The sequence below is a fragment of the Typopeltis vanoorti genome, chromosome 24 (assembly GCF_054136105.1).
Source record: "Typopeltis vanoorti isolate ZY-2024b chromosome 24, IOZ_Tvanoo_1.0, whole genome shotgun sequence".
Classification (NCBI taxonomy): domain Eukaryota; kingdom Metazoa; phylum Arthropoda; class Arachnida; order Uropygi; family Thelyphonidae; genus Typopeltis; species Typopeltis vanoorti.
In genome coordinates this window covers 43884695-43909218 of record NC_143572.1, presented here as the reverse complement: position 1 = coordinate 43909218, position 24524 = coordinate 43884695, and the positions used below count along the sequence as shown (strand labels likewise).

Below are 24524 nucleotides of genomic sequence, written 5' to 3'. Positions count from 1 at the left end.
CCAGCCAGGCTGGCAAGTTAAAATGTAAGGTTTTTTTTTTTCACTCTGGAATTCAGAGATAGAAGACCAAATATTGCATTGGTAGGCTGTGCTGTAGGAAGCAGAAAAGACATTAATCTTGAAGTGAAATGAATAAGGTGCTGAAGTTCAGAAGACACATTATTATCGTGACAAAGACAACTAGGAGGAGTGCCACTCTATTATGGAGGACTTTCACAAATAGACTGCTGCATAAGGATTTGAACACATCACTCCTAGCTGTGTACAGATTTGGTTATCTAATTTCATGATGATGTAGAAATCTTAGAAAGGGTACAGAAGTTGGTAATGAAAGTAATTTCAGAACTGTAGAGTGAAAGTTTTGATATCTTCATATCAAAAGTGTTGACTTACTGAATAAAAATTGCAGAGCTTGGTAAATACAAGAAGGAATGATATGATCAGTGGTATGATAGATTCTATGGCATTTAGGGTGCATGTCCTATAATGAGTCATTTGACTTTAATTAATAGTATTATTTTTATACAGTTTGAGTCATCTCAGGATGTGCTTACTCTCTATAGGCTAAAATCTCTATCATACCATGCTTTTAATGCATTCAGCATCAATTCCTGTATCATCTGCTCTAGTAATGTATTCGACTCACTCAAAAAAATCTACTTTCATTCCTTATTCACAAGATCCTTATATATATAAACCTAAATGTGACCTGATCAGTATCACATACAGTGACATTATCACCTCCTTTTTTTTTACTTGTCCATGTTCTTTTCTTTACAGCATAATACATCTCATTTCATATTCCATGGTCAAAGTGCATGGCCTTATATGTGCTAACATTGAATTGGTATCCTCATTCATCTGCATATCCATGGCACAAAGCTATTTAATTGTCTCATAGGAATGCCTTATTAAAGTTCTCTGCCATTACTCCCCATTTGAATATCCATTCTCAAACCCTAAACTATATCATAAATATATAAATTAAACAGTGCACTGGTAGCCTTCTGACATTACTAACCCATTCACAACTTTGCTAGCTTCAATTAGTCAACCATCCCTGAATCCATACCAAATCTACTATTCATCCCCCCCCCCACACACGTCTTCAATTTCAACAGCAATTTCCATGTAAGTATTCTATCCATGAGCTTTACAAAATCCAGAAAAAATTACTATATAAGCATCTCTCTGTCTTTCTATTATTGATGATAGAGAAAGAGTTATGTCCATACAAGGTAGAGATGCAAGGGGGAAATGGGGCCAGTGGTTTTGAGGCAGTATGGTGTGAGATAGAGGTGAATAGAATCAAATACTTGGTGGGATGTTGTTATAGACCTGGTAATGTGGATGGTGGTGATAGTGAAATGTATAGTCAAATAAGCCAAGCAAATAAGAAAAGGGTGATCATTATGGGTGATTTTAATTATGGCAATATAGACTGGAATGAAGAGATAGCAACTGGAAGTAAAGAAAATGAGTTTCTTGAGTTTTTGAGGGATAACTACCTCAGACAGTATGTAACAGAGGGCACAAGAGGATTAAGGGTCTTGGATTTGGTCATCTCATCGGAGGATGTAATTATCAATGAGGTATCAAATCATCCACCAATTGGTGAAAGTGACCATGAGGTGATTACTTGGGTGGTTGCCAGCAGTGCAAGGACCCCTGTGAAAAAAGGGTATATGTGGAACTACAAGGGGGGGGTGATTATGAAGAGCTCAGGAGACAGCTTGCAGGTGTAGCATGGAATGAGGAGTTAGCTGGAAAAGAGATCAATGCAGCTTGGGGGATTTTCAAAAAATATTTAGTGGATGCAATGTCTAAATGTATACCACGGGTGAGAAGGTTAAATAAGTTAGGTGTGAGATGGATGAATAAAGAGATTAAGCATGCAATACAGAGAAAAAGGGCATTGTGGAGGCAGCATAAGAGAAGTGGAAGTAACCAATTTCATGAGTTCTACAAAGACCAGGCAAGGAGAGTGACTTGGTTGGTGAGAGTAGCTAAAGAGAGGTATGAACAGCAGTTAGCTAATGAAGCTAAAAAGAATCCTAGGGAGTTCTTTCGATATGTAGCCAGCAAAAGAAAGAATGATTATGGAAGGATGACATTGATTGGAGGAAATGGTATAAAGACAGCTGTTGTAGAATGTGTGGTGGAGATACTTAATGAGCAGTTCATAAAGATCTTTCAATCTTGTGAATGTGACTTCATGGAGAGATTAAGAGCAGTTGATGATGGGGAGGAGAGACTGACTGTAAGTAAGCAAGAGGTGTTTGGGGAGTTGAGTAAACTAGATGTAAATAAGGCTGTGGGACTTGATAATATATCACCGCGTATTCTGAAGGAATGTGCCAGAGAGTTGACACCTGCCTTGACATATTTTTTTAATACGAGTCTTGCACTTGGTCAAGTCCCTAAAGAGTGGAAGGAGGGCAAGATTGTGCCACTTCATAAAGGAGGTGATCGAACTCAAGCATCAAACTATAGGCCTATCTGTGTGTCGGGTGTTGTGGTTAAGTTGTTGGAGAAGCTTGTGAGAACTAGAATCCAGAGTTGGGTTGACAACAATGGTATAATCTTTGATGGACAGCATGGATTTGCTAAAGGGAGGTCGTGTTTTAGTAATCTACTTACTTATTACAATAAAGTGACTGCTTCCTTGGACAGAGGAGAAGGATACACAGTAATATACTTGGATTTCGCAAAAGCTTTTGATAGAGTGCCTCATGATAAGTTGACAGTCAAACTAGAGCAGATGGGGTTGGATATTAGATTAGTGCATTGGATTGGAGACTGGCTATCTGATAGGTATCAACAAGTTGTGTATGGGGGTGCAATATCCAGGAAAAGGAAAGTCACTAGTGGAGTGCCTCAGGGATCTGTTTTAGGGCCATTACTATTTAACTTGTATATTAATGATATTGGCGAAGATTTGGATGGAGATATTCAGTTGTTTGCAGATGATGCAAAGTTGGGACGAACCATAAAGAGTAGTGAAGATGTTGTGGCCTTGCAAGAAGACTTGAATAAATTGAGTGATTGGGCAAGCAAATGGGGATGTGAGTTCAATGTTGCAAAATGTAAGGTTTTAAAATTTGGAAAACAAAGATGGGATGCAGAATTTATGCTTGGTAAGAATATATTGTTGGAAGTAGAGGAAATAAGAGATCTGGGAGTGATAGTGGATAAGGATCTAAAATTTAGGGGTCACATCGCCAAAATTGTGAAGACAACACAAAGACTTCTGGGGATGATGAGGAGGACACTGACGTGTAGAAGTAGGGAGATTCTTGTTCCATTGTATAAGGCTTTGATTAGGCCACACATGGACTATTGTGCCCAGATTTGGTCACCTGGTTTTCAGAAGGATGAAGAGATGTTGGAAAGGGTCCAAAGGCGACTGACTAAGGTAGTTTCTGACCTCTGGAATGTCGAGTATGAGGAAAGATTGAAAAGATGTAATTTGCAGAGACTAGTGGAGAGAAGGAAATGGGAGATATGATAGAGACCTACAAGTTGGTAAGGGGTTGCTATAGGATCAATGGTGGAGAAGTTCTACAGCGAATAGTGGGAGATCAGGAGAGAACCAGAGGTCATCCCTGGAAACTGTATAAAGAGGGTGTGAGTAGGGGAGTGAGAGGCAGGTTTTTTTCGTGCAGAGTTGTGAATGATTGGAATGCCTTGCCTGAGAGTGTGGTGTCTGCAAGGAGTTTGAATGTGTTTAAGACCCGGTATGATGAGATGTGTGTGAGATAAAAGGACCTCCTAGATGAGTCTTTGACTCCATGAGGTCTTGTTTAATAATAATAAATAATAATAATAATATTAAAAATGCATTCAAATTACCAAAACAAGCCGATTTCTGTCCTATGAAAAGATTCCTGTTTTCATGGCAACTCCTTTTATTAATTTCTGGTTTTGTATTCTATTCTAACAAACTTCTCTTCACCTTAACCACTACCACAACTGAAAAAAGTAATGACCTATATTTGTCACCACTGATTTAGATCCTCTATTCTACCTTTAGGTAGTGGCATTGTTTTCTCTTCCTTTCACTCTTCAGGTAATGTGTCTGTTTCTTGACTTTTGTTGTGCAAATAGGCCAAAGACAGTACTATTAGCTCCTTCATACACTCCATTAATATATTTTTTGATATCTTATCCTATCTATCTATAACCTTGTTAACATCATGCTTATTTAGTTCCAAATATTTCATGAACTCTGTAGTCTTTCTCTTCCTCCTTCAATAACGATAATAATAATATCAAATAGTCTGGTCCTCCCCCAGCTAATTGCATATTTACTCTATTATTATATAAAATAGAGTAATACACCTACATAAAATAGATGTATTATCCTATTTTATACGATTGAGAATATAAAATTTTCTAAAAGTTTTCTATCCCTCTTTCTTTCTCTCTCAAAGTTATTTACAATATTACTGGAAGATTTAAGATTACTGATAGATTTACTTACGAGGATTGTAATTAGGAAACTCTGAAACTCCATCCCATGTTTCTTCTGTAGGAGTCCCAAGAACCTAAAATAAATAAATTGATTTAAAATTTAAATATAACTAAAAAGTAAAAAAAAAAGTCCGCGCGGTTAGCCTAATGGCTATGCGCTTCGCAACCATATGCCTGGAGAAGGAGTGTCCTAGGTTTGATTCCCGTCAGTGACGTGAGGAGCTGAAGGATCTTCCTCAGCCATAGCCAAGTTAGCCAGTCTTGGGCATGGACAGCAGGGTTCTTTCCCCAGTTTATTCTGGGGTTTTTCATCCCGCAAAGCAGGCAAACTGGCATTGAGAACTCAACACTACAGGCCATAGGATACACCGGGTCATAAGGCTGACCACCTTATCCTGTAAACGGAGTGAGGTCCGATGATCAATGGACCCTCGACACCGCAAGGTAAAAGAGGGTATAAGGAAAATGAGATGAGAAAAGTAAAAAGAGGAAAAAATTAGAATGTAATTTATTAAAATGGCTTTTAATAAATAACAAAAAAAGAGGCAGCATAAAACATACCTCTTTTTTCAAAGAATTATTATTATTATTAGCATCTGACATCCATAGAATCAAAGGACTCATTGCAGGAGATCCATAGGCTCTCATGCAGAAAAATCATCAAAGCATGCCTTAAACCCATTCACAGTTTCTGCACTCACCAAGCTCTCAGGCAATGCATTCCATTCACCAATCACTGGTCATACAAAGAACCTGCTTCTAACTCTCCTGCTCACATCCTCCTCCTCCTTATACAGCTTCCAGGGATGGGCTCTTGTTCTATCCCTTGTCTCCGACTGCTCTATGAAAAATCTCCTCCACATTAATCTGCTAACAACACCTCGCCTACTTATGTCTCAATCATATCCTCTCTCCTCCTATTCACAAGACTCTGAGACATTCCATAGACTTGACATTGACTTAGTAAAGCTTCTCTGGACTGTCTCCAATACATCTCAATCCCCCTGAAAACCAAGTGACCAAATCTGGAACAGTAGTCCACATGTGGCCTGATCAAAGCTTTATAACAAGGGAACCATAACCTCTCTGTAAAAGCAGTTCAATATCCTCATCATTATTGTCATAATCCATTGGGATGTTTTTACAGTTTTAGCAATGTGATCCCTAAACTTGAAGTCTCTGTCTACTATCACATCCAGATCTCTCATCTCTTCCACCTCCTTTAAAATTTCCCCATTAACTATATACTCTGCATCCCAACCCTGCCTAGCAAGTTTCAAGACCTTGTACTTTGCCACATTAAACTGCATCCTCCTGCAAGGCCATATCTGCTTTACTTTTCATAGTTCTTCTCATCTTTATATCATCAACAAACATCTACATGTCTCTAGAAAAGCCAATCTCAATGTTATTAACATACAAATGTCTATGATCTATGTTTCCAGGAATCACCAGAGGTTTACCTGTTACAAAAATCAATCATACCAATATGTTGTATATTTAATACATTTATATCTTCTTTAAATTTACTTTATCCTTTGAAAAGTATAGCTTCCACAATCATCCTTGTCACATTGCTCACTGGAATGTGACAAGTGTTATATATTCTAGTTATACACTCTCAAAATTTATATACTTAGAAGACATCATTATCATGATCAAATTCCTGCTATGTATCCTTCTAGGAAGTATAGATACTATAATAGCACTACATGATTAAGTTTGCATTATTACTAACTTTATATCAATAACTGTTCCCCAGAATTAATCTGTTATTTGTCAGATTCCCAATATGGTTAACATCTAAACATTTCGAATTCTATGATGCTACTAATTGCAACAATCTATCTAGATCTTGGTTATCCTCTATGTTGTTTCATAGAAGATAACCAAGTTGTGTCATACAAGCACCAAATAGCTATTTTGCTAGCCTTTCCTTTTCATTCTGTTAGGGTGAACCATACCACTTAGATTTGCTCTGATTCATTTTTGAAGGTTAACAATGTCACATTCCTTTCTAATATCTTCATTTTTAATATGATTTCAAACACTGCTGCCATCTGTTCACTCTCCAAACCTGTGATTGATTAACTGTTTTAAATCTGACCCAATTCTCAGATCCATAAGTTAAAATAGGTTTGAATACTGCCTCATACACTGCTAGTTTAGTGTTTAGCTAATTTATCTCTTAGATTCTCCATAGCTCAGTTGGATTTGATGGAGCCCCTTTAGTGAAAGGCCTAGGTTTGAATCCCATCTATGATGTGAGGAACTTTTATCAGAAGACCCACACTAACCATTCCTCACACAATACTTATATTTATCCTTAAACTCATTAACTATTGGGGCACGCACAACTACCTCTGTCAATCCATTCCACTCATTCACCACTCTCCATGCAAAGAATCTAATCTGCACACCCTCGCTATCCACAATCTTATATAACTTCCAAGGGTAACCCTTTGTCTTCTCCCTACTTGTTGTGTACTGAAAAATTTCTTATCTGTCAATCTTATAGGATCCCATTAGTAACTTATAAATTTCTGCCATGTTCCCTCTGCTCCACCTGTCAACTGAACTCTGCAATCCACAAACCTTCAATCTATTCTGCAGACCTGTCACCAGCTTTGTCAGTCATCTCTGAATCTTCTCCACCACCTCCTGATCCCCAAGAAACCCAGTAACAAAATCAGTGAACAGTAGTCAAGAGGGATAATAATTTCCCTATCTTTACTTGTTAGCATGTTTTTTCAACATCCAAATAATTCTTTGAGCTAATTTTTCAACTTTTGCAATATGTCCTCTGAATTTCAAATCTCTATCCACTATCACATCTGTCCACCATGTGTTTGTGAAGAGTAGTGTGTGTGTGTGTGTGTGTGTGTGTGTGTAATTTTAGGATTTTTAAAGGTTTAACATTGGTTTTATTGTACACTGTATTCTGGATCATGGTGTCAATGTGCAAAACAATGGTGAGTGATTTTAATGTGCATGATTATGTTTGATGCAGCATGTGTGAAATATATGGGCTTCACAGAACGAGATATTATTGAAAAGAAAAGTAAACTGGGGAAATGCGTTTGTTGAAAGTGTTTCGTAAGTGAATGTAAAGTATAAAAAAGGCAAGAAGAGTGATAATGGTGACTTGAAAGACAAAATACATGATAATGCGACTGGCATAGTTAATGATGCAAGCAGTATGAGTGATAATATGAATGATGCAATAGAAAATGAAGAGAATGATCAGATGGTAATGGAAAGAATGCACACTTATGTGGGGGTTCTTCACAGGACAAAATGTGAGATTGAGTGCTTGGAAAAATGCCTGGCAGTTGGTATGACACAGAAGTGAAAGAAAGGAGAGAGAAAGCAAAGCATGAAAGAGCAACAAGTGTGAAAATAAAAATCGGATTTTGTATCGTGATTCATTGATATGAGGGGTCCTTGAGGAGAGTGACGACATTGTGTTTTCCTGGAGCTAAGATTAAGGATGTCAGTGATCCTGTAAGTATGCAGAGAGGTAAGGTGAAAGAGATGATTATTTTGGCTGGTACAAATGATTTAGCAAGTGACAAGTGTGGTATACAAGAAGACATGAAAGAGTTCCTAGTGCATGTGAAAAAAAGAGAGAGAACATGAAAGTTGTGAGTCTGTTGCCACAGTTTGATAGAAGTGAGCTGAGATGAAGAGCTATGATAATGAGTCAGTGTTCACAGATTGTGCAGGAGGAATGGTGTGGAGTTTGTGAATTGGATGGAAGAAAGGAGTTATATAGAGTGAATGGCATACATCTAAATGGATTTGGTGACAGGAGGCTTGAGAAAGTGTTGGTCACTGAGAGTTTAGAAGTACAATGTCAGGGAAACTAGAATGACAGGAAGTTTTTTTACCTTGGGTTTGTTATAAGTTAAAGATACCAAGAAATTATATACTTGGTTTTGATCCTTTTCCCAAGGAAGCAAAAGAATGTTTTGCGCATGAAATATATTCATGTCTGAGCTACTTGTATATGACTTCTGCATTACTTCAACCTTGGTATCTCTGACAGGTCTGGCTCCCACTGATGAGATCTCAACAAAAGTCAAAACTGGTCTGGGTAGTGGCCGTTTCCATTATGCATAGCATCATACAGGTCCGAAAGGGGGATGTGCTTTGCATTATGGGATACATACCAAGGCAAGTGATATGAAGTCATTAGCCTCTATATACAAGTAGTTCAGACATGAATATATTTCAAGTGCAAAACATTGTTTTGCTTCTTGGTATCTTTAACAGAATAACAGGAATAGAATGTTTAGGGGAGATGCAGGTGAGCATGGGTACAGTCAAACCTAGAAGTCAGTAAGTGGGAGAGTGATCACATGATGCAAAATATAACACCCCAGGTTAACTTTAGTTGGCTAAGTAACACAAGGTGTAAGGGAGGTGGCAGGATCAAGGGGATATTGCAGTTTATGGCTGAGGAGTTTTTGGCATTGGTAAGCACAAAGGGGTGTAAGGTATGGGTAGTAGGGGTAGCACCTCTGCCTACTCTGCAGTCGCATCAAAATATTTGGTGGCTGGATGGAATTAGTCCCCACTGCTCATACAACTCTTACTTATGGCTCCAAGTAGCTGGTAGAGTGCACCAGCGGCCACACCCTGGGACCATGCCTTGACTGGCATGCAAAACTAAGTGAGGGTATCAACATTTTATGCTGTAGTGAAGGAGAGCGTCTCCTCCTTGTTGCACTTGAAGACTGGAATGGCAGAGTTAGCAGATGACCAAAATTTAATTTGACAATGGTAATGAAGGCATGACATCAAACTATGTGATATAGTCTGGGCACACTCCGAGACAAAACAGAGATGTGGCTAGTCACCGTGGAAGAGACAGGAACCTCACCATATAACCTTCTGTAGTAAACCATGAAACAGAGAACCATAGAGACATAAGCAATAGAGACAAGGTTGGACCCTCTGCAACTTTTGTCTCTTGGAAACATTACAGGGAAGAAGAGAAAGAAACTCAGGAACATCAGATGGATACTATGAAAATAGCATATGACAAAGATACCTTAAACCCTCCAGGGAGGGTATCTCCTGATCCTTCATGTCTGAAAACCAAGAATCTTCTCTTAAGGCTTGCAACTTGGAATGTAAGTGTTGGGAAGTTAGATAACCTTATACAAGAACTTGAAGCAATGAAAATTGACATTGCTGGTATCAGTGAAGTTAAATGGACTAATAGTGGAAAAATAAACAGAAAGAGCCATTCAATCATATACTCATGTGGAGACAGTCATAGGAATGGAGTAGCATTTGTACTAAAAAATAAGATTGGATTCTGGCCCATAAGGCTTATGGGCCTTACTTGGATTCTGGCCCATAAGCGACAGGATAATTGCATTAAAAATTGCAGCTGAACCTTTTAATATTTTTATTATTTAAATATATGCACCTACTTCTGATTACCCAGATGAAGATGTAGAATGTTTCTATGAAGACATTCAAAATGCACTAAACAATGCTAAATCAGATGACATAACTATTGTTATGGGAGATCTAAATGCTAAAGTAGGCTCAGAAAAAATCTCTTCCTGCATGGGAAACCTGGACCTGGGACATAGAAATCCAAGAGGAGAAAGATTAATTCAGTTATGTGAAGAAAACAATCTGGTAATAGCAAATACTTTATTTAGTCACCCTCCTAGAAGACTTGACACATGGAAAAGTCCTGGAGACAGCTGTAGGAACCAGATTGACTATATGATGATTAAAAAAATATTCCGGAATAACATCTTACAAGCCAAAACATATCCAGGAGCTGATATTGGATCAGACCACAACCCCTGTGGTCATTAAAGCAGCAATAAAATTAAAGAAAACAATGAAACATCTAAACATAGAAAAATATGATCTTGGCTCCCTTAAAAATTAAGAAATACATGATAAATTTTTAAAGGAACTGGCACAATTCACTGCTGTTAATGTTCCTGATCCCACCAAGTATCCTTACCCTAAAGATGAGATTGAGGATAAATGGCAGAAATTTAAAGAAGGCATAAAAAAGGCAGTAAAACAAACAAGGATGAATTTTCAGTATCTTGGATGAATGACAAGATACTGAAAATGATGGAGGAAAGAAAGAAACACAAAAATCGTCCTAAATACAAGAACTTAAAGAAGGAGATCAGGAAAGAATGTAGGATTGCAAAAGAACTATGGCTCAACAACAAATGCAAGGAAATTGAACTTCTAGACAAAAAGCACAAAACCAGAGAACTTCATGAAAAACTTAGGGAGCCAACTAGTAAAAGGGTAGGCTCTCATTGCATTGAAGATACCAGTGGAAACATCCTAATGGAGAAAGACAAAATAAAGGATAGATGGGTAGAGTATTCAAAGGAACTCTACAATCATGATAGAATAGATAAGCCAAAGCAAGAAGATTTGGAGGAGCCTACTATTCTTACCTCAGAAGTAACAAATGAAGTAGGAAACTGAAACCAGGAAAAGTTCCAGGAATGGATGGAATTATGGTAGAATATTTAAAGGCTTTAGATGATAAGGCTATAAGATCACTGACTGACATATGTAACAAAATATACCAAACTGGACACCTGCCAAAGGATTATAAGCACTCGATGTTCCTACCAATACATAAAAAATCGAAGACAATCAAATGTGAAGAGTACAGAACAATCAGTCAGATAGCAAAAGTTATATTATACAGGGTGTTCGGGATAAATTTGACATATTTATAATTAATTATATTTTTCCGTATGTTACATGTATTAACACACACTTCTCTTCATTTAAAAGTTTGGACCCTTCTTCATTCACATACAAGATGTCAGAAAGGATGGATAGCTGGAACCCACCTGAATCATGGAAGAGAATAACTTGTATCATGATGATTCGTGCCCGCCATCAAAATAAGGATATTACGACTGCTGCCCAATGCTCCCTGAATACAGTAAAAACAATCAGGCATGAACTAGAGACTTGCAATGGTGACTACGAGGATGTAGCAAGAAGAAAGATCCCTAGCAGACGATCTGATTGCGTTCGTACAGCAGAATTCCTCGCAAATCTGCAGGAACAGGTGTTGAAGAACCCTGGCATTGGAATTCGGGCTTTGTTCGTGGAGTTGCTAACTGTAGTCAAGCCCTGGATAACAAGGGTAGCCAATGGTAGGCCGTATGTATGGCAGCAGGATTCGGCCCCTTGCCACACCTCTGGGAAAAGTCAAAAATGGTTGTCTGAAAATTTCTACGACTTCACCAGTCCAAATGTTTGGCCTCCAAACTCCCCAGACCTTAACCCCATGGATTATTTTGTATGGGGCGCAGTTGAAAAAGACACCAATCGCACTTCCAGTAATACAAAAGCCCAGTTAATGGATAAAATTAAAACAGTTTTTGCGGCCCTTCCCAGGGAGACTGTAGCATCAGCTTGTTCGAGGTTCCGAAGCAGAATTGAAGCTGTGATCGATGCTAATGGTGGTTATTTTGAGTAAATCTTGTTGATAGTATTGTAATTAACTCTGCCTGTAATGTTTTTTTGTCAATTCATTAAATTTAATAGATACAAAGAAGATTTTCTTTTTCCTTACGAAACTGTCAAATTTATCCCGAACACCCTGTATATCATCCTAGAAAGAAATAAACATAAAATAAAAATGGAAATTAATGAAACACAATCTGGTTTCCAGGAAAATAAAGGAACTAGAGAAACTTCAACATTAAAACTATTATAGAAAGATATCTGGAGAAGCAGAAAGAAGTCTAATGTTTTATTGACTACACAAAGGCCTTTGACAATGTACAACATGAACAACTAATCAAATGCATCAGAAATTTAGGAGTAGATGATAAAGATACCAGATTACTGATAAATCTATATTGGGAGCAAACTGCCTCAATAAAAATATCAGGAGAAATCTTGGAGGAATTCCCAGTAAAGAAGGGTGTCAGACAAGGCTGTGTTCTTTCTCCTATAATCCAACAATTAGAAGAATTTAAAGGAGGCAGGAATATAAACAACTTAAGATGTGCAGATGACACAGTACTGCTAGCTGAAAATAAAAAAGTTCTTCGAAACCTACGAGAAGAGATGCTGAAGCTTAATTTCAACTTCAAAAAAAACCAAAACCATGCTGGTAACAAGAGAAAAAGGGAAAATACCCGATATAAATATTAAGATCAGAGGAAATACTTTAGATCAAGTAGAGAATTATATATATTTGGGTCAACTAATTACAGAGAATGGAAAGTGTGATAAGGAAATATTAAGAAGAATAGAAATTGCTAGATCGACCTTCATTAGCATGAAAAACATTCTGACCTCACACAAAAACATGAATTAGGCTGTCCAAATGCTACGTATGGTCAACACTGCTATATGGAGCAGAAACCTGGACAATATCAAAATACTATGAAAATAAACTAAAAGCCTTTGAGATGTGGATCCTCAGAAGAATTCTTAGAGTCCCATGGACTGCCAAAAAAACTAATTTAGAAATATTAGAGATGATTGGAAAAGATAGGAATCTGTTGAAAACCATCTACTTTGGTCACATACTATGGCATGAATCCCTACAAAAAAACACTTCTAGAAGGAATGATACAAGGAAAAAGAAGAAGAGGAAGACAGAGAGCAGATTGGATGGGAAATATTAAGGACTGGACCTTTTTGTCCTATGAAGAATGCAAAAGAGAAGCACAAAACTGTACATGGTGGAAGCTCATGGTAGTCAACCTCATGGGAGGAGATGACATCTGACATGATATGAGCACAACTTGGCCAAAAGTTATAAGCATTAGTAACACATGGTTGACCGAGGATGATATCATCATAGGAACAGAATGCAAGAGATAGTGTCTTTGGAGAGGACAAAAGGATGCAAAGGACACTGACTTGTAGAGATAAGGAGATTCTTGTTCCACTGTATAAAGCTCTGATTAAGCCACACATAGACTAGTGTTTACAGATTTGGCCACCTGGTTGTCAAAAGGACAAAGAGATATCGGAGTCCAGGGGTGACCAACTAAGGAAGCCAAAAAGAATCCCAGGGAGTTCTTTCAATATGTAGCCAATAAAAAAAATAATGATTATGGAAGGATGACACTGATAGGAGAAAATGGTATAAGAACATCATCATCATAAGTATAAGAACAACTGCTGTGAAAGATACAGTGGAGATACTTAATGAGCAGTTCATAAAGGTCTTTCATTCTTGTGAATGTGATATCATGGAGAGTTTGAGAGCAGTTGATGATGAGGAAAAGATACTGACTGTAAGTGAGCAAGAGGTATATGAGGAATTGAGCAAATGTTAATAAGGCTGTGGGACTTGATAATATATCACCATGTATTTTGGAGGAATATGCCAGGGAGTTAGCATCTGCCTTGACATATTTTTTAATATGTCAAGAGAGGAAGAGGGGTGATATGATGGAGACCTACAAATTAGTAAGTGGTTGTTATAGGATCAGTGTTGAAGAGGTTTTACAGAATAATAAATTTAGTTTAATCCTTTATCCAAGTGTAAGCAAACAAAGTTTGTGCCTGAAAATATCTTCAGGACTGGGGTAAGGTAGTGCAACACCAGGACTCTGAGCAAAGGTGGACCGAACCCTCATCACTCCTTGTCTCAGTATCTCCCATAATGTAAAGCACATCTCCCTGCAGCCATGTATACAGGTTTTACAGAAAATTGTGGGAGGTCATCCCTGGAAACTATGTAAGGAGGGTGTGAGCAGGGGAGTTTGAAGCAGTTTTTTTTTGCATGCAGAGCTGTAAATGATTGGAACACTTTGCCTGAGAGTGTGGTGTCTGCAGAGAATTTGAGTGTGTTTAAGGTGTGGTATGATGAGCTGTGTATGACAAAAGGACCTCATAGATGAGTCTTTGATTCCATGGAATCTTAGGATAATAATAATAATTATCTGACTCTGAATCCTCTCAACTTCTCTGTTGTATATTCATTTTCTCAATAAATCCAAATAATCAGATCTCTGAACAGTAATTTGAGTGTGAGATTTTTATCCTGGCTTTATGCATCAGAATAATTATTTTCTTTCCTCTGCTTCTCATAATTGCAGAAATCCATGGTATTGTTTTTCTTTTTTTGCAATCAGTTCTCTGGACTTTTACTTTTTATCTGTTCATCAACCTTACTCTCTTTGCAAAAATGCAAAATATTATGCTTGATATTTTGAATTGGTTTCTATTCTTGTCTACTCACTGGATCAAGTTTGTGAAAGACTTACTATACATAGGCCTTCCCAAACTTTGCATTATCTGTAAATAACTGGATATTACTGTCATAGCACCATATCATTGACATTACTCCACGATGCATTGTTTTACATTTAGTAGCTATGCTAAAATAACATAAAAGTATTTTAGAATAATCATTGTTGTTGTTATATGAATTCAACAATTCATGTAGGAAAAGTGGCAAATAAAAACAGAAAAACAAAATTATAAACATGATGTAACAGATTATTTGTTTAAACCAGTTTGACTTTTAATCTTGTTGTACAAGTCACACTCATTACAAGAAACAAAAATTAGCACCAGTATTCTGTTGAACATACCTGGAATTTCAATATTATAATCTGAACTTAAATTTTTGCTTTTTTTTTTTTTTGAGGTCTATCAGAATGGTCTTACATTATAACTTATTCAGTAATAATCAGAAGTTAAAAATAGAAATTTACCCTCCATATTTTATCCAGCTGATCCATAGTGTCTTTCATTCCCTGAAAGGCTGCTTTCCCAATGATCATTTCCACAAATATACACCCAACTCCCCTGAAATGCAAAGAAAGTAATTATTATAAAAGAAGCATGTTTGATAGCACATTAAATTGAAATTACTGCTATTGGTAATAATTATTAAATAATCAGCACTGTTTTTATATATATATTAGATGCCTTAGAAACTACAGGAATAATAAACTGTTCTTGTAGTTTCTTATAGGTTTGCTCTAGTGAGAGTCAGCTGTGAAATTCAGAACTAAAAGTTGGGAATTTCACAACTTTTTGTTGTAATCTGTGTTATAATCAGCTTGTAATCTTTATATCCCAAAATGCATAACTTCACACTTTATACATTAAACTAGCAGAGTATATAAATCATTCTGCAAGTTCTCTACATAGTGTTGCTTAAATATTACACTGCCCAATTTTGCATCACCGTCAGCAAACAACTGAATGGTATTGTTTTAGATCCTTAGATCATTTCTGTATCATTAATGTACAAATTAATGATCAATTAAATAAATTAATGTTAATTAAATAGTAGCTATCTAAGCACTGAGCTTTTCAGCACACTGCTAGTCACCTGCTTTCTCCTGGATTCTGCATATCCATAAGTCACCTTTACATCCATGTCACCAACTTCATATCCATCCTCATTTGCTCTGATTTCTGTAACAGTTCTATGGTATCCTTTGAAATTCTTGATCCAATTTAACTGTTACTATTATAAAATACAAAGTTTGTGCAATGGTGTCCAAAAGCTAAGGATGAACTACATTTTTACCTATATATTATTATTATCATCTGACCTTCATGGAGTCAGAGACTCATCATGCGAGATACACACTATTGCACAGAAATCGAACCTTGCCTTAAATTGATTTAATGTGTCTACATTCACAACACACTCAGCAATGCATTCCACTCATCAACTACTCTCCAAGCAAAGAACCTATTCCTCTCTTCTGTTCACACCCTCTCTATATGATTTCCAGTGATGGTCACTTGTTCTAACTTCCTCTCCCATTCTATGAAAAATCTCTTCTGTGTCAGCTTGATAACAACCCCCTAGCTTATATGTCGCAATCATACCCACTCCCCCTTTCTCCTATTCACAAGATTTTGCAGCTTATATTCTCTCAATATGTCCTCATACTCCACATTCCAAAGACCACCTTTGTCAATCTTCTCCAGGCACTTTCCAACATATCCTCATCACCATGAAAACCCAGCAACCAAATCTGTGCACAATAATCCATATGAGGCTTGATCAAGGTCTTATACAATGACATCATAATCTCTCTATTTCTGCATGTTAGGTTCCTCTAAAACATTGCTATTATTCGATGTGACATCTTCACAACTTGTGCAATGTAGCACCTGAATTTCAGGTGCTTGTCCACTATCACTCCCAGATCTCTCATCTCCTCTACTTCCTTTCAAGTTTCCCCACCAAGTGTATACTTTGCATCCCATCATTACTTACCAAATCTCAAACCTTACACTTTGCAACACTGAACTAATTGTTTCACTTACCTGCCCATTCATGTAATCTATTCAAGTCCTCCTGTAAGGCCATAACATCCACTTGATTCTGCATTGCTGAAAAAAGTTTCATGACTACAGCCAAATGTGGACATAAATTTATTGCCAGCATATTAATAATTATATTACACAAAAAATGTGTTATAAATTTCATACAAATTAATTGTAATACTTTTTTGACAAATGTTACAAATTTCCTAAGGACGTAGTTAAGGAATTAAGGGCTTACAGAAAATTATGCAGATAGACGTTTCAGTATGGAATATGTCTACCCCGAACTGCGATGCAGCTTTCACAATGTCATACCATTCTTAGCACCAAGCAATTCAAGAGTTCTTGAGACAAATTTGTCCACTCCTCCCTCAGAGCAAGGATAAGGCCTTGTTTGTTTCTGGAAAGTAATTTCTAGCAGCAATGCATCTCCCTATTGCATCCCAAATGTGTTCTACAGGGTGGAGATCTGTGAATGTGCTGGCCACTTGATTCGATTAATATCCTCGGTCTTCAGGAGTATTTCCAGTGCTCGTGTACAATGTCGTGTGGCATTGTCATTCATAAAAATGAATTATTCACCTATAGCACCGCAAAACAATCAAACATGATGTTGAAGAACTTTGTTGCAATATTGTTTACCAATCAGTCCTTTTTTTTTTTTTTCCCAGCACTTGTATCCATTAAGCATAATGCCTCCCCACACCACGAATCCAGCACCACCATAATTATCCCTTTCAAGAATTCTCATGATGGTAAGTAGTACCACTTTCACGCCACCAGATCAAGTGTCATCTAGAATCGGAGGAAAGAATAAAATGACTCTCATTTGTAAAGTGTACATTAGCCCATTGGTGTCTTGTCTAATTTTTATGGATAAACACCACTGAAAATGTGGTCTACAATGAGCTGTAGACGTATGGACAATGGACGTATAGGCCTACTTGTTGCAGATGTCTTTCCACAGTTTGTCGAGATATCCATGTACTGTGCTTGAATGGAGCTGACTTGCAAGCTGACCTGCTGTGGTGCATCGATTATGTTTTCTTGTTAAAACCAAAAATCTGTCTTCATGCTCTGTGCTAGAGTGGGGCAAGCATCTTACAAATATCTGGAACACATTCCATTGGTTAACATTGCCCAGAAGTTGGATACAACGCTATGTGAGATTCCAAAGTCTCTGGTAATATCAGTAATTCTGTGGCCTTCTTCAAGCTTTCCAATAATTCTTTCCTGCATGAAATCATCTAGATCAACCTTATTCCATCATGAAAAGAGCTTCCTTCAAATACAATTCACTCAGTGCAGCCTTTTGCCTTTTATCCTGTTGAGTGCTACCACATGACCCGTTCGTGCACATTTTGAAATTTTGAATGTGTATCCGCTTTCTACTCAAAATCATCAGTTATACAAATTGCCACAAACTGATTCATCTGAATTTGCAGTTATAATCTTCAGAAATAGTATTTGTCCTTAGGTTTTGGACATTAGTGTAATTACCAAGGCATAACCATAAGGCATAAGTGAAACGATAAAGTTCTACTTTATCGTTTCACTACTCTATATTACCACTGAAGTTCATAACCATTTGGATTCCTTTTTCTTATACAATATTTTTCATTCATATCAGAAATCACATGAAACATAAATTAATTGAGCACACTACTGTGACCAACTTATTATACTGTTTTGCATAGTGGAGCATGGCTCACTCAGAATATGAGTGGTGACTAAGCCATGTTGCCAGATGTAATGTTATGTAATTATAAAAAGGAACCAGACTTATTTTGTGAAAAAGAAATAATTAAGTAATAACTATGCCACATTTGTATATGTATAATTATGTGATTACAACAAATGATGAAAAGTAGTCATCATAGCAAAATGGCATTCTTGCTACCAAAACATATTTCCATATTTAACAATATTACATTGCAGGAGTATAGAAAATCATTAATGAAAACAGACTTCTCACAATAGGTCTATTAGTTACATGAGATTTTTAGTGCAGTTTGAATTACTAAGCAACATGCATTTTACATGCACAGAATAATTCATCATCATCACAATAAATTTTAATAAATATATCTGAGTAACATTTCCCAACTGGTATAGATTTTAGAATCAGTTACCACATGTCCAGTGACGTAGAATAATTTGTTGATCCCAAAAGCACATCAGGTGGACGATACCATAATGTGACTACTTCATGTGAGAATGTCCTGCTGGGTACAGATTTTGCACGAGCCAGACCTTTAAATAAAGTGCAAGGTGTAAATATGCAAGGTAAAAAATTGATTGAGCTGTAAATATAAATATATATATAATGTTTAATATATATTTAAATGGAATTTAAATTTATGTGGAATTACCAGGCTGGTAAGTATGACAAGCTTAGGAGTGTGCTTGGCTCAGTGCCATGCCATGTAAAACTGCAAGGGCTGGATGTTGATAGTGCATGGATGGTGGTTAAGAAGTGTTTGCAGGAGGCAATGGTTGACTGTATACCAAGAGTCCGAATAACAAATCAAGTAGGGGTTAAATGGATGAATAACACTATTAAGCTTGAGCTGCAAAAAAAAAAGAAACAATTGTGGAGGGAATTTAAGAAGAAAGATGACCAGCAGGTGCAGGAACAGTATAAAGCTCAGGCCAGAAAGGTAACAAGGGTTGTAAGAAAAGCAAAAGTGGATTATGAAAGAAAATTGGCCATGCAGGCTAAAGAGAATCCCAAACAGTTTTTTCAATATGTTGCAAGTAAAAGGAAAAATGTTCATGGCAGAATGATTTTAAAAAATGCTGAGGGTAGGGAGGTAACTGAATCAGTCGATATAGTGGAATTACTGAGCGAGCACTTTGCAAGAGTATATCATCCAGGTGGTGGCATTGCAGGAATGGAAAAACCAACAGCTTATACTGAAATTGTGATGAACGAAGTAGAGGTAAATAGTCTATTACAGAACCTCAATGTCAATACATCTGTGGTATTGGATGGTATGCCAGCTCATGTCGTATGTGAAGCGGTTATAGAATTAGAATTGTCAGTGTCCTTGACCATTTTGTTTAATTTGAGCCTCGGGTCTGGGTCAGTCCCAAGGGACTTAGATAGATTGGAGTTCTGGGCTAAGGAGAATGGATGTCAATTTAATGTGGCAAAATGTAAGGTTATACATTTTGGGGTGAAAAGATTAGCAGCAGTTTACTACATCGGTGGAACTGTACTCCAGGAAATTGATGAGGCAAGAGATTTAGGAGTGTTGGTGGATAAGGAGTTGAAGTTTAGGGGGCACAATGCAAAAGTGGCCAAATCAGCTCATCAAATCACTTGGTTGCTGAAGAATACGTTGACGAGCAGAGACAAGCATGTTATTGTTCCTCTGTATCGAGCCTTGATAAGACCCCATCTCGACTACTGTGTCCAGATTTGGTTACCTAGGTTTCTTCTTGATGGGGAGGAGGTTGAGAGGATCCAGAGGCGAGTGACCAAGATGATAGTAGGTCTGTGGAGTGAACCTTATGAGAACAGGTTGAGGATTTGTAGGTTGCAGAAATTGGTTGATAGGCGGAGGAGGGGAGATATGATTGAGACATTCAAATTACTGAAGGGTTTCTATAAAATAATTCAGAAGATATTTTTGAGAACAGGGCTGGTTGTGGGAGGACTAGGGGACATCCATGGAAGCTGAGCAAGAGTGTGGTTAGTAAGGCTGTTAGAGCTGAGTTCTTTACTTTTAGAGTGGTGAATGAGTGGAATGGGCTGCCAGAGTCTGTGGTGGGTGCTGTGACAGTGAATGAGTTTAAGGTGAGGTATGATAGATACTGTAATGTCGAATAGTTGTGATGAACATGATTTAGGGCCTCCCTCGATGAGTCTAAGGACTCCCTGGAGTTGCCCGTAATAATAATAATAATAAATAGTTGTGTTGTTTAGGATAAATAAATATAAAGGAAGTGTTAGATTATGATAAGAAACTGAGTTTTGTAACTAATTTAGTGTTTTACTGTTGCACAACACTGCAGAGACAAGTTACTGGACACTGAACATAGAGATCAGAACATTGTAATCAATGTTCATCAAGCAGCATTTAGTAATAATCAATCATTTATCTTTCTCAACCATATTTATGTGAAAGGAGACCAAACATAAAATTTGCAATGATGAACACAATTTGTTTGCTATATCACTAGTTTTAGCTGTGATACACAAAGTATTTTTGGACATAATTATTATTCATAAACTAATCCCATGAAATAATTCTGTTAATATAACAAAGATTATATTAAATTAATATAATTAATAAATACTTATGATAAATGATTATCATCAACAGATAATAATAAATTAATATACTTAACATGTTAATGATAAATTAATATAAATAATCAATAGTAATATCAAATATAATTAGTTCTATTACCAGTGGCACAGAAAAATCAGATCCTTATTCCAAGCAATATGTCAGCTTCTTCCTCCAGTTATCAACATATGCTTGAGGATAATAAATATTTTTTTTAATATTATTAACTAATTCAAAGGAGAATGTTTTATTTATATTTAGGCTACTTCTGAGAACCTCCATAACTCGGTTGTTTTAGATAAAGTCCTTTTGTTAGAAAGAACTGGATCTAAATCACATCTAGGATTGAGGAACCTTTCAGGGATTTCCAATTGAAGATGAGTTAGTTGGTCTTGTACAGAGTTGAAAAACCCAGAAACTTTGGGTTTTTATATCCTTCACAGACAAAAACTGGCCATAACAACACACATAACTGACAATCATAATACACTATGCAGGGAGGATTAACTACCCTGTCAGAGCATTAATTAGGTTTCAAAGAATTTAAGTTACATAGGCATGACAGAGAATTGAGCCTAACATGAAACAAAAAAATGGGAATTAAAATGGGAATACTAACCTCATCAAAACTGTGTATTGGATTTGTGGTCACTGCAGAAATTCATTGATAATTACAGATGAAGGAATAGCCATGCATAACACCAGTGTTAATGGAAAGTTTAAAAAAAAAGATCCATTCAACATTATGTGTAATGTGCATCTAGACAGAAAGCTGTGACCTAGTTGCAAAGGTCAGAAGATGCCAGCCTGGTTGGACGAGTGGTTAGCGTATTCGCTCTCCAGCCAGAAGGCTGCGGGTTCAAATCCCGCCGTGGGCATGGATGTTTGTGATTGCCTATGGAAATACTAGTGGTGGCGGACGATAGATGGCATTGGTGTGGTTAGTGGATTGAGTGATGGAGACGGAGAGTGGTAGAGTAGGTGCCCTCCCTCAATGAGTCTTTGGACTCCCTGGAGGTGTCAAATAATAATAATAATAATAAAGATAGACCATATCATTGGAACTTACTTAACAGGCCTCTGTGCCAAATCCAATGAAATGCTTTAGAAATATCAAGAGCAACTATTTAAGATTCCTCCAAACATTTCCATGGTTTGTAGCATAAACAGATTGAACAATGGCTAAAATATAGTTCAAACTATTGTATGATTTAACACATTGAGTCCTAGACCTACTGGGACTTAAAGACCCCTGTGTCATGACCATTTTTAGCTCTATTTAAAAAAATTACTGTGCAGTATTTCTATAGAATATCCAAATAATTATTTTTTGTCTTTTAGTTTGCATCTCTGACGATTAATTGGAACAAAAATTTTTAGTTATACATGTGGTATGGGTTCCAGAAATGGGTTGCAAGAAATCAAGGTTTTTGAAAAAAATAAAGAGTAGTTAATACTTTTTTTTAATTTATTTCTTTAGTGTTTTCAAAATTCAACAAATTCAGTCAAAAGATTGCTTAGATATTACATAAATAATGAAAATTATAAATAAAATTTATGTGTGTTATTATTATGATGAAAATATCATTTTCAGGCAGGCGTTATGATATGATATACTAATATAAATTCCCTTTTTTATTAATGAAAGTCAACCATCCTCATGAATAATGAAGCTGAAGGTTCAAATATAACTACAGTACAGTCTGATAATGAATTTCAAGCATTTATTATTATTTTTGGAATTTTTAATTTAGTGATGTAAATATACATCGATGGGATTGTGGGTTTATGCATGACTGATGTATATTTATATCGTAGGGCTCAAAGTGTTAATGAACCCCTCATCTCTCAATGGATATTATGAATTGACTTGAATAAGAATTTAATATGAATCATTCAAACATATTGCTTCTCTTACAATTTTAACTACATGCACTTTCTTCCACTCAACATGTGAAAAGACATATCTGATATGAATAGTAATAACTGATTCCTGACACACCACCTCATCAACTGCATATGTTAGTAGTTTAGGTGCTCTGTGCTGAAAACTTTGTGTTTGTTAGTAACATTCCTCATAATTAAGTAGGAGGATTAAGTAATAGGTAAGAGGGTGAGATATGTATAGTGGGGTAGAGTGCGATGAGTCCTTGGAAGTGTCATGTAATAATAATAAGAAGAAAAAATATAGTAGTACCATAAATGTAATGGTACTTTATGGTAGTACCATAATCCACCTATAAAATTAATGGGTAGATTAATTTTATAAGCTACCATTAGAAAATGAGATAAATTTTAAATTAATTAAAATCTATCCATGAGTAATGAAATGAAATAAAAAGTAATGAGCTAAGTTGGTACTGTACCATTATTACTAATCTTAAAGTTTGCTCGACTTTTAGCCAATTTTGAGGACAGACTCTGCTGAGAACAGAAAGTCCAAGACAATCATCCCCACCACCACACACATCAAGGAGCTTTCAGTTTCCCCTATTAATTATAGCTTTTGTAGGGGCTCCAAAAACTTTCATTAAGTCTACTAAAATTAGATAAGCCAGGAACCATTCTCTGAAGACCTAAAGTAACACCCTAACTATGTTACTTTAAACTTCAAAATTCGTTACTTTAACCTTCTAAATAACCTTCAAGCTCATAAGCAAGCTGGTTATGTTCAGAACATTATTATTATTATTGTTGTGTTATAAAAATTTATCATGTTTTTTTTTATTTGTTTTAAATATTTAGAAAATGTTATTGGTTTAAATCACACTAGGAGACACAGATATTTGTGACTGTTTCTTGGTGGTAGACAAATTTCATTGAATGACATGAGACTACTGCCCTGCTTATTATAGGCTAACAAAGTGCCCTCCCTTGCTACATGTCTAAATATGGCCTCATTATCAGTGTGACATGTCAAGTATGCTTTCTCTTGTCCTCTCCAGTAAAGACAAGAAACTGAAGCTTCTGATGGAGAGGTGGAAAATCCATTGAAAATATCCACATGTATATCCACAGGGGAAAAAATATTTAATTGATTTATTATGATGTAAATACAGGAATTGCATTTGTGTCACATAAACCATCATCAGTGTAAGAGAATAAATAATGGAAATTTATATTCAACATTTTACATGCAATGAACAGTGGTTATCTTTTCATGTGCAGGCACAACAATGCTAGATTATGAACTATGCTATCACCACTTTCATTTACTGCAAACCTAATTTCTCTGACAGCTACTTTCATGTAATTATATGTTTCATGTAATTTCACATATCACAAATATATGTTATCACAAAATCACTGCTGTCAAGAGCCCATACTCTCTCTTTTTCAGAAATGTCTCTTCAGCAAGAAATCTCTATTATCAACCAAATCTCTCTCTCTCACTCAATAGTTACAATCCAAAAATCATAAACAAAATCAACTGTTTTTCTCCTAATTCTATGAATGAGAATAACT

General features: G+C 36.4%; 1 protein-coding gene across 1 annotated transcript in view; it reads right to left on the bottom strand.

The window, feature by feature from the left end:
• Nucleotides 1-24524, bottom strand: part of LOC150093138 (cyclin-dependent kinase 14-like) — a 188736-nt gene that overhangs the window by 79354 nt on the left and 84858 nt on the right. The window contains exons 9-11 of the mRNA XM_090414160.1: nt 18894-19014; nt 15183-15276; nt 4484-4547 (exon numbers count right to left, since the gene is read on the bottom strand). Of these exons, the coding sequence (XP_090270286.1) occupies nt 4484-4547; nt 15183-15276; nt 18894-19014 (279 nt within the window). The remainder of the gene's footprint in view (nt 1-4483; nt 4548-15182; nt 15277-18893; nt 19015-24524) is intronic.